Consider the following 11,991-nt stretch of genomic DNA (forward strand, 5'->3'; position numbering starts at 1 on the left):
GTGATTGTGTGCTAATTGAGCTGAAGCTGTGCTGAATGCTAGTGCTTTCTAAATTACAACATTGTGTACGGCAATGATAAATGAAGGGATATGTGTGTAAAGTTTTGCAGTGAAAGTTCAAGAAATCTTACTCATGTGTCAAAACTGGGGAATAGTGTTTATAGTTTGGGGAAAAGGGTGTGCTTTTTGATGAATGGTGTTATGGTTTTGAAATTTTAGGGTTAGGGTTAGTGTTTCAGCAATCGAGTAAAACTGTAACATGCCTTAACACACCTTAGATACACATTACTTATTATACTAGATCGATCTTGTTTAATTACAAGCCAGGTTGGTTTGAAAATAAGTAAAAAGACATGCATTAAAGTAATGAATTAATAATGCAGTGTGATGTTAAATTAAAAAAAATTCCACATATAAATACGTGATGTTTTTTTTCTCCAGCTATTGACTTTTATCAACCATAAAAATATAAAATCTTATTTTTCAATAATAATGGATGAAAAAGAAAAAAACATAAAATGCTCATCTTTGGAAATACTTTATTTCTTGTCTTTTACAACAATACTACTGAAAATACACCAAATGCATATTTGTCAAACAAGCCATAAGGCTGTATTTAAAAAACACTGGACTGTGAGGTTAAGTTCACTTGAAAAGCTCCAGCAGAAAAGAGAATCAAGTCATCTGTAATAATATACAATAAAGAATAATCATAACAAAAAAACAGTGTATTTTTCTGTTACATACTATAATGCATCTGTGCAGTAATATAAAATTACACAACAGTTATATCCTACAGTATAATACACTCAATCAAATAGCGATCCATAGGCAGCCTCTGAAAAAAAAAATGACATAGACAGACACAGACACTGCTGCTGCACCGCAGAATAAGTAAATGTGGAGAAATGCAAGTAATCAAGAATGAGTTTTTACATCATGGCCTAAATGTGATGATAAAGGAATGGTCATGAGGTCACCAAAGTCATCATGTGCTTACAAGATTTCATGGCAATCTGCACAATTAGACAATATCAAATACAATGTCAAATTTTACATTCTGGTCTAATGGTTGTGCTACAGGGAATGTCATGAGGTCAACAAAAATGACATGATTCATTGCTCAGCAAAATACAAAAATTGGTTCATAACATTTGTTGTATGCAAGTCAAAAGTTTGGCCTGATGTTGGTGCAAAAGGAAAGGTCACAGGGTCACCACAATCAAGGGGAGTCTCTCTTAAAAGAGTATGAATACACTACCCAAATATCATGTGAGCCCAGTAATTACATCTGGTAATATCATACATGCTAAGTTGACATTTTTGGCTAAGATTGGTGCACCTATACTGGTAGGTTTGTGCATCTTCATTGAACTGTGCAATGTGCTTACTAAATTTAGGACATACTAGCTTTGGGACATACTACTTTGTCATCTTAATGGACAGATCTGTCGCGTGCATCATGTCACCGTTAACTGCCCTGTCAATCATCTTGTTAAAATTCTCCATTCAATCTAATTTTATTTTCTACCGTTTCGGAGAGAAATGTAGTTGCACGTTGATCTGCCAGTCGTGGGTCTTTCATGCGGAGACTCTCCTCATGTGTTTGCAATTTGAATATAATGATGTAAAAGTTAATGGCTAAAACGTATCTTTACAAAAGTCCACAATGCATCTGCAGATGCAATATAATGTAGACAACACTGAATAAATACATTTTCGTCAGGTTAGATACTGATAATTAATCACTCTAACCCCTTTATCTAAACCTCTCTACATAACCGCTGGATTCACGCGTCCTCCATGTCTGTAGTTTTTTAACACTTTTCACTCGTGTTTGTAGTTCTAACCGAATCCTCGTCCAACGCGCGATGGGTTGTGGGCAATATTAGCCGTTATAGTGTGCATCGATCTGCACTTCGGATTCTGACCGGAAATAGTAGACCATCCGGGTATATTTGGAACACTCATTTCAACGATTTGGGACGTACTAATTCTATTTTCGAATGCTATTTAGGATGGATAGTATGCGAATTGGGACGCACCTACAGTTTGAATTTTCAACAAGATATAATGCACACAGATTTTGATGAGGTAAATCAGCATACTAATAATACACAGATATAGGGCAAGTCCATTTCCTTCAACACAGTCCTTCGTTCAGCTTCCATCTGGGGAAATACAGAAAACAATAATAAGAGGCTGAATTTCAGCTGTTTTAGCATAAATAAAATACACAAATAAATTACTAAGAATAACAGTATTAGGGGGTTATTCCAAAAACTAACAAACATACATATTAATAAATAAATAAATGACCTAAATTGTGTTTTCCTCTTCATCCTCACTGGTGTCTGGACTACTGAGGCCACTTTGATCTTCCTCTTCAACATGTAGAAGGACAGAGGCCTCAGGACCTAAGGCAGTCTTATACTGTTGGAGGACCACTTGGAACCTTTCTGACACCTCTGACAGTCTTCTTCTTAAGAGACAGCAAAGTCCCTCATTTCCCTTGTCTACGTCTCAAAATACAAAAGAGATTACATTAAAGACAAACTATGTTAAGATTATTCAATAAGGCCAAAGAACTAACCTATTAAAATCTACATAGCAGGATGGTTGCCATTTTTATGTGTATCGCTGACATGGGACCAGGCTAGCTTCTGTATAAAACGACTTGAGGCAACATGACGGCTCACTGAGATGACTTTATGGAGGGAGGCCCAAAGCAGCATATAAGCGTTTTGTGCCCATGTCTGATAGCTGTTTTAAGTTAACAGTTTTCTTCTTCACTACAGTTATGCTGAAGTAACACATTGTGTTAGTTCCTGACCATCAAGGTTTTCTATGTTGACTGGAGGAAATAATAATAAGATTAATCTTGATGTTATGCTAACCCCATGTAACATATCAGGACACAAATTACAATGGTCAAAATTCTTTTGTTCATTTACGCTTTCAAGTAACAGCCATAATACAACATATCTGCACATCTTTCAAGCATCAATCTTTACAACCTTACTGACTTGTTACCATAGCTACAGTAACAATTGTAATCCCCATTTTATGTATATCCCAAAGGACCACGGCAAAGAGAGCCATAACCGTTCTACTCCATCCAAGTTCTGTGACTGATGTGTTTTTTTGTATGTTTTTTTTAAACACATTAGATGGACAGGGTTTTAATTAAACTTACCCTCCTCAGCCAACTTGTTCTTGAGAACCATTGCCAGGCTCTGCAACCACGTGCAGTGTTGTGCCATCTCCAACACCAAAACGCTTGTTTCCTCATGCAGTCGCCTTGTTAACATCACTTGGTCGTGCACTCGTTTCTTGATCGAAATATTTGCTAAGAATCAATAACAGTTACATGTATCCATGAGACAATCTTGCATAATCACTGCAAACATTGACTTTTTTTTAATCAAATCGATACATAAGAAAACTGAAAATACACCATTAAACTAAATTAATATTACAACACTCAATATGTAACATGCATGCCTTAGTTCAGTATACTCTATAAAGCAGAACTGTAAATAAATTCCTGTGAAGCATCTACAAACAGACATACCACTGCCATGAACCTCCCACGGCCATATTTGAGACACAGTACTCTCTCCAGTTAGGGAATGCTCCACCACAGCTACGTCAATGTTTGTTGCCGATTCTAGTACAAGATCATTGTATTTCTGTATCTCCTGAAGAAGGAGTTTTTTGTCTTCTGCCAGCTTCCTTCGAAGGCGATGGCGAAACTTGCTGCTGTCTAGAAAGACATGAAGTACAGAGGCAGAGGTTTTTGACAGAACTCTTCAACAATAAAAAAATTATAGCACCAAAAAATTGAAAAGCAAAGCTGCAGTTATTGAAAACATAATGAAATACAGTATGTGAAAATTATAATGTAGACTGACATGGGAAACAAATTGTCCAAGGTGTAACATTTAGGGGGGAATCTATTTGCATGATTTTCATGATTGCCTGAAAATAATAATTGTGCATTAATTAATTTAGAATTGGCAGTTTTTTATCTAAATACGTTCCCCTTCCACGGAGGCCTCTATGTTGCACCTCCATGTTCCTACAGTAGCCCACAACGGACAAACAAACACTAGATAGTACCTCTCACATTTTCTCGTCGGCTACCGTAGCTTGGAAAGATAGAGGTGAGGGAAGCTGGTTGCAATCGTCAAACCTCACTGATAGATGCCACTAATTCCTACCACTAAATCCTACAGACTGGTCATTTAAAGAACAGAATTCAACGATTGAGCTGAACTGTGCTACTACACTTATTTGCTAATTCCATGTTGGTGGAGTAGGATGCATACAGTAGCCTGAACTTATCAACCTATTATATTATATTATATAGTTATACCATTCTGACGGTAGAGGGTTCGCTTCCGGTGCCTCACACTAAGGTAGAGCCCCTCAATTGACTGCTGAAGTCCTCTGTGTGTGGTGCCTTGACTGGCACGAGATGTATCAGGTGTCTCTGTAGAAGATATAACGAAAGCAAATTCACTGTTAAAACAACACAGAACCGTTTCTCTGCTTGAATTTCATGTAAAACCTTTTAATCAAACTTATTTAAACTTTGTATGTGCACTTCCTGCAGGAAACTGGAATATACTAATAAACCTGACATCATAAATGTGGCATCACATTAGATGATGATCAACCTACTATTTTTTGCTGCTCTTTAATATCAAACATAAAATTTAGATTGTAGAAAGGGATGTTTGTTGTTTCTTTTATCTGGTCATGCTTACCACCAGCTGCCCATTCCTTTACATCAGATAGCCACTGTGACACCACTTCATCTGTGCAATCTAGCTCTGTTTTTAGGTCAGCTAGCCTTGCAGTCTCATCATGGAGTCTCTGACAAGTCTGATGAACAGTGTTATACAATAATAAGGATTAAAACTTGATTAACAACAGGCCAAGTAAACACAACAAAAGGACACACAAAACAATTAATATGAGACTTACCTTCACATATCTTGTGGAAAGTGCCTGATGTAAAGAGATATTTTTTTTCTCGTTCCACCCCATTGCATGCAACGTAAGCATGTCCACCCGTGCTGTTGAAAGCAAATAATGAGGTTATGATGATCAATCTAAAAATTTTTTACAAGAATATTGCAAACTCCGGTCACCTGCTTTGGACATATATTTGGTCGTCAGGGCACAACGTGAGAGGTAGCTGTTCACTTGCTCCACCTCCTCACCAGCGGTAGTCCCTGCTCCTTCCTGGTTCCTGCCACTCCAATTAATCTGTTAGTAAAGGGTGGAAGAAATTCAATTTAATTTTATTTATATAGCCCAATATCACAAACCACAATTTGCATCAAAGGGCATTACATTCCATGCAAGAAATGGTTATGCAAAAACACAAGATAACATAGTGTAGCTTAACTTATATTTAATATTATTAATGTGCTTGTAAATATTACAAATGTACATAAGATGCCAAAATATTATACACACCTCACACTTAGTAGCATGGGCTCGAGCATGCATTACACTGAGAAAGGGTTTCATAGTGGTCAGTTCCTGAAGAGCAGGAAGGACACTAGCAACTTTCTCCAGGTATGGCCAGTATTTGCATGCCACGTCCATTGCGAAGAATTGTGCCTTGGCTGGCATGAGCTCCTTCTGAAGGTACAGAGGGTAGGCAAATATCTCCCCCCTGTACATATTAAGGGCTTTCAAAAGGAACCCATGGCGACACACAGCAACCTCCATCCCCTCTTCATCCAATTTTGAAGCCCTCCTTGAAGTTTCCCTCGCTGCTGTCCACTGGGAGTCCCCACATGTGCCTCTTCCCTGTGTCTATGAAACACAAAACAAACACGACAAATCAAATAAAAGCAATGGTGTCATTCAATATATGGCATTTTGATTTTGTAATTGATATGCAGGAGTAATTGAAGTGGGGGTTACGTTTATTATTGTAACAACTATTTTGTCAACTTGCATTTTTCACTGCTTTCTGTATGGTGTCGACAAATCTAGACACCGCGCTGTCTTCAGCCACAAAGAGCCCCTCAAAAAAGCCAGGATCATCAGAGCTGAGGAAGAAAGAAAAATAGAAAATCCATTCATGAAATATATGAAGTAAGAAAATAAATCAATAAAAAGACTGGAAGAAAGATCACCTTCCGTTTCGGCGAAAGCGATATAGCTTTCTGTTTCCATCTGCTGAAACAGCCAACATTTCTGGTGTGCAGGCTGGGCAGGTGAAAGGAGCACTACAGCAGAGCTGGTCTTCCTCAAATGATGCATACGAAAGCTCTAAGAAGCTACGCTGCAGTGCATCGCCGTTGATAGATCCAGACTGGAAAATATATAGAATGAAATAGTATTTTGATATTGTCTGCTTATGGAATTTTTTTTATAAAATGGTAATAACATTTACACTTACTCTTCCTCCACACTTAGTGCGATGTTCCAGCAGCTTTGCGAAGGCTTGTCTGGAGAATCCCGGAGAGATGATCTTGAGTTCCTGAAAGGAGCTCAAGAGGTCCAGTGTATAAAGTGTGGAATTGGTGACGGAGGCTGGCCAATATCCACTTCTTAGGAGGTCTTTAAAGTCAGGGGTCCACTGCTGCTGGCATGTTTGACATTCATACAATGGCTGATGCAAGTCAAAACGCCCTTGGAACAAAAAAAAATAATTAAAAATATAATACACATTTACCACATACTTAATTTTACAACACTTAGTTCATTATGCACATTGTGAATGGTTAAGAGACATTGCGCAAGTTCCTATAATCCCACATTTATATTTTCAAATTCACTAAATTCCACACTGCTGTGTTGATTGGACATCATGCTGGAAAGATGCTAGGACAAAAAAAAAAAAAAAAACATCTGTCTTTGTTTCAGTTAATAACATTACCATGTGCTATTCCATATTTCTGTCACTTCTGCAATTGTAAGCACAATGCCACAGCACAATAGTGTGAAAAACATCACATCTACAATATATATATATATATATATTTTTATTTTATTTTTTTTACCATTGATGGTAATTAAAATCACTGGTTTGCCTGGTAACACAGTGAAGTTTGTGCCTCCACAGGAGCAGTCTGGCACCTTCACAGTTGGCAAAATGCAAGCTGGCAAAAAGAAGGAAAACCAATCATTTAGATTATCTGTAACTGTCTGCAGACACACATTGAACAGCAAAATTAAAGCTTTCGTGAGAACGTACCTTGCTCATGGGTGCAATATCCATCCTCCCCTTTAATGATGCATGTGGTCGGAGGAATGGCTTCAAAAAAACCACGAATCATGCATTCCCTGTTGTGGAGTGGATGTTTTTTGTGATGCAATACATCACAGTCCCCACAGAACCACTCCTCAGGAAGACACTCCCTGCACCTAAGGAGAAAATTATATATATAAAATTAATATTATAATATAATACATTATTATATGTTATATGAATAACTCATATAAAGTACTGTACACTCTATTTAAGCTATTTACCTTTTACTAGGTTTGATTTTATTGTATAGGATTGCATAGTGCCTCAGTGTTTAGCACTGTCACCTCACAGCAAGAAGGTCCTAGATGTACTTTTCTCATTAATGTGTTTTTCATCTGGGTATCTAAGTCTTCTCCCATCCCAAAAGACATGCATCTTAGCCTATAAAGCAGGGCACTCTGCAAACCTACCCTGGGTAATTGAAGTTTGATATTAATGAAAACCAACCTAATAACAGCAGGCTCGTTGCAAAGGCAACACAGGGGATGACCAACAGCCTCTATTGAAATAAGGCATTTTAGGTGGTATGGTCTTGCTTCTTTCCAGCGCTCAGAGGCTTTCTGCTGCCGAAAAGACCATGATGATGCAGAGCTACTTTGAGGCTGAGCAGCAGAAGGACATGACGCCAAAATATCAGAGAGCCTCTCCATATTTTTTTCTGTAAAGAAAATCCAAAAATAAAGCGGTAAGGGATAATTTAGATAAGGAACAATTAAAAGTCAACTGATCAGTATTAGAATGAACACTTTTTTTATACTGTGCAAGCTTAAATTAATCACTGTGAATTACCAAATTCCCCTTGAGGATTTAGTTTTGTTGAGATTGCAGTAAGTGGAACCTCCACACTGGATGACAGGGAGCCCTCAACCGTGGGGTATGTGGCTGTAAAACAGCACATAGAAGAATAAGAACAAGTTAGGCTATCACACTCTATTCTTGTTCTTCTTTTCAAACTATATACTAAACAATTTATGAAATCAGACATATTTTTGTTAAGTACTTGGTAGTGTCTTCTACAATAGTGTCACTAATGTTTTTTTAGTTATTTGAATATCTTAAACTCTCAATAAACAATTACAGTGTTCTAATTTGAGTTGGTCCAACATTATCATTGTAAATTCCTCCTACAAATGTCAAATAATTCAGATATAACCTGTAGCGGAGGCATGGCGTCGCCCTCCTCGCCTCCCCCTCGGCTTACCACGTCCTACAGAGTCCCTTTTAGAGGTGTGTGGAGGGTCTCGTACACGTTTCCTCTCATCAGCTGCTCTCTGTGTATTGGAGTGAATATTTCTTGTAAGACTGATGTTGATAAAAGTACGGTAACCAAAAGGCAGGTAACTTGTGAAAGGAAAACACAACATAGTGTGTTAGTAAGGTGTTGAACAGCTTAAATGAGCCTTGGAATAGATTCTCCAAGTCTCTGTAACTCAGAGGGATGGAACTGCATATACTACTATTATTATTATTATATTCCCTTATTAACACGTCACAGAACATGGCAGGATGCATCATGCAATATACCTGTATAAAATCTTCTGCACTCATCATTCTTACATATTCCTCATCACGTTTTACTTTAATTTATGTTTGTTTTTATAAAATGATTGAGGTGTACAAAAACTCTAACCTTGGCTTCAGCTAGAATGTGTTCATGTTTCAGCTCCAGAGCCATGCGTCTCCCCTCTTGGTAGTGGGGATCCTTTGAATCAAGTTTATGCTTGGTGGCCATTGCAATGCAGTCAGATACAGACAGACAGTCAGATACAGACAGACAGTCAGATACAGACAGACAGACAGACAGTCAGATACAAACAGACAGACTGACAAAGATGGGTAAGACAGACAAGTAGTGCTAGACAAAGACAGACAGGGAGGAAAGAAAGAGCAATAGATAAAGACTGTGAGATAGATAAAGATTGAGGATGAAAGAGAGGATGTAAGATATAGAAAATAATGAAGAGATAGAGGTTGGCTCTTAAAAGTGCCTTTGGGTTTTGAAAATCAGGTTCGGATAGGTTCGACAGGTGATATGTTTGACAGGATCTGCATGGAGAACAACAGAAAATGTTAATTATGTAGTGTTGTTGATATAAGATTTAAAAAGTGTACCCTAATAGTGAGTGATTCCCATTTTCTTGTAAATGCTTAGGATAAATAAATACAGATTCACGTTGTTTCTATTTCCTGTGCTACTGTTAAAAGTCGCGTAAGTTAACATTTTTTTTTAAAGGCGCGTAACATGTGCCTGGGGTTCGCCATAAAGGCAGCGTTATGTGCAGTATAACGTTAGACCAAGTGATAATATTGTTATTACTAACACATTACAGTGACGTTGAGTGTGAACCACGATGATCGAGAGAAAATCACATCATCTAAATGTCCCCAATTACTATTCCCCCAATAAATTCTCAATAAGCAGTTACACGTCCAAAATATATGTGGACTACATCATGTGGACATGATATATATATCACAACATGTTTTTTTTATGTGGAAATAGGCTAACGTTACTCATAATTTTATTTTGTATATATACATCTACAGCTATATATCTAGGCTTAGAACATGTTTTTTTTTTTTTTAACTCGTAATTTTCTTCATTTTGGACGTGTAAATAATGCTTATGAATTCATCTTGCTTATTAGACTGTTGTAAGCGACTTACCGTGGTGGAATCGCGCTGGGCAATGGTTTCTGCGATGGTCGCACACAGTGACGTGTTGCACAAAATTGCGCCAAAATATCAATCATAATTAAAAGTACAGTCTTAATATTTTATATCCGTGCTCAATTTTAAAGGGGTCAGCATAAATGTCCAAGTGAAGGAAAAACGAGTATGTAGCCATTACATTTAAACACATATCACTTCCCAGAATACATCCATCTCTTTGCGAAAGGATATGTCCATATAAAGTAATATAAACATTTCTGCAGTAGGCTATATAATTAATTTATTACAACTGCATAAACAGTATTGAGATGAAAGTTCTATAAAAGTAGGCTATTCTTTTTTTCTTTTTTCTTTTTTGGGGCGCAGAAAAAAAAGAAAAGTAGGCTCACTATAAGCCATTGCAATTTGAAATAACATCGACAATTATAAAATATCCCACAATAAATTAAGGCATGTTTTAAGCCTACAGCAAATATGCAGTCCTGCAATTATGTCGTTTTAATGTAGTCCACAATAATATAAAAAAGAGGAAAAATCGTGATATTACCGATTTAGAAAAGGGTTTCAGCTAGCTACCCTCAACGTCGGCTTATGGACGTGAGGGGGAAATTACCACAATATGTGATCGAAAATTATAAAATATCCCACCTAAATGAAGGAATGTTTTAAGCAAATAGAAAATATACCGTCTTGTAATTATGTAATTTTAATGTAGCCCAAAATTATATAAAAAGAGAGGAAAAAGAGTTAGGTTTAGGAAAATAATAAAAGTTCAAAATTCAAAGATGAGTGATTTGCACTCAAATCTATCGGACGACCCTCTCCGTTGTCAAGTGACGAATAGGGGGTACCCTCAACGTCGGCTTTGGACGTGAGGGGGAAATGACCAAACGGCATAGCCTATGCTGAGCCTATGTGACGAATAGGGGTGAGACCATGTTGCAAAGAAAGACGTGGTGCAGGCACGAAAAATACGTCCCTTTGAAATACATTAGATTGAAAGTCGTGCTGAGTGACACGAAAAAAAGAAGGAAATTCGTGCCTAGGGACACGAATCAATAGATTCATGTTGAGTAGCCTATACCGAATATAAAGTAATAAAAACGAGAATTAAAATCACCTGATTAAATGTTGTGTAATGTAGCCCTTAAAGTCTGCAAAATTAATAACAATTGAGAAAAAACTATAGCCTACTGTGCTCTCGAAAGAAAAACGTGGTGCAAGCACGAAAAATATGTCCCATTGAAATACATTAGATTGAAAGTCGTGCTGAGTGACACGAAAAAAGGAAGGAAATTCGTGCCTATGGACACGAATCAATTTGTGCTGAGTAGCGTACCGAATACAATACAACGAGGATTAAAATCTCCTGATTAAATGTTGAGTAATGTAGCCCTTAAAGTTTGCAAAAGGAATAGCCAAACATTTGAGAAAAAAACAATAGTGTGCTCTCGAAAGAAAGACGTGGTGCATACGCCCCATTGAAATACATTAGATTGAAAGTCGTGCTGAGTGACACGAAAAAAAGAAGGAAATTCGTGCCCATAGACACGAATCAATTTGTTTTTGAGTAACCTACCGAATACAATACAGAGATGATTAAAACCACCTGATTAAATGTTGTGTAATGTAGCCCTTAAAGTCTGCAAAATAATAACAATTGAGAAAAAACAATACTGTGCTCTCGAAAGAAAAACGTGGTGCAAGCACGAAAAATACGTCCAATTGAAATACATTAGATTGAAAGTCGTGCTGAGTGACACGAAAAAAGGAAGGAAATTCGTGCCTATGGACACGAATAAATTCGTGTTGAGTAGCCTACCGAATACAATACAACGAGGATTAAAATCTCCTGATTAAATGTTGAGTAATGTAGCCCTTTAAGTTTGCAAAAGGAATAGCCCAACATTTGAGAAAAAACAATTGTGTGTTCCCGAAAGAAAGACGTGCAAGCACGAAAAATACGTCCCATTGAAATACATTGAATGTCGTGCTGGGTGACACGAAAAAAAGAAGGATATTTGTGCCCTTGGACA

The 11,991-nt window shown here is 37.3% G+C and overlaps 1 protein-coding gene across 2 annotated transcripts; it reads right to left on the bottom strand.

Moving 5' to 3' along the window:
• Positions 1-522: 522 nt before the first annotated feature.
• Positions 523-11,419, bottom strand: LOC308692211 (uncharacterized protein). Of its 2 annotated transcripts, none has more exons than XM_081368019.1 (18): positions 8,913-11,419; positions 8,436-8,553; positions 8,072-8,164; positions 7,730-7,940; positions 7,226-7,395; positions 7,032-7,130; positions 6,428-6,660; positions 6,162-6,340; positions 5,981-6,074; positions 5,491-5,835; positions 5,160-5,277; positions 4,993-5,084; positions 4,773-4,890; positions 4,379-4,495; positions 3,575-3,766; positions 3,197-3,349; positions 2,320-2,516; positions 523-2,171 (listed from the first exon to the last, which is right to left on the bottom strand). In XM_081368019.1, the coding sequence occupies exons 1-17, from the start codon at positions 9,012-9,014 to the stop codon at positions 2,320-2,322; spliced, it is 2,631 nt and encodes an 876-aa protein (XP_081224145.1). In that variant the 5' UTR covers positions 9,015-11,419; the 3' UTR covers positions 523-2,171. The 2 variants fall into 2 exon arrangements, with proteins under 2 accessions (XP_081224145.1, XP_081224144.1); XM_081368018.1 differs by having other exon boundaries at positions 2,320-2,522.
• Between the last annotated feature and the right edge of the window lie 572 nt (positions 11,420-11,991).

Source organism: Scardinius erythrophthalmus (assembly GCF_964197995.2).
Source record: "Scardinius erythrophthalmus genome assembly, chromosome: 6".
In the NCBI taxonomy this organism is placed as follows: Eukaryota; Metazoa; Chordata; class Actinopteri; order Cypriniformes; family Leuciscidae; genus Scardinius; species Scardinius erythrophthalmus.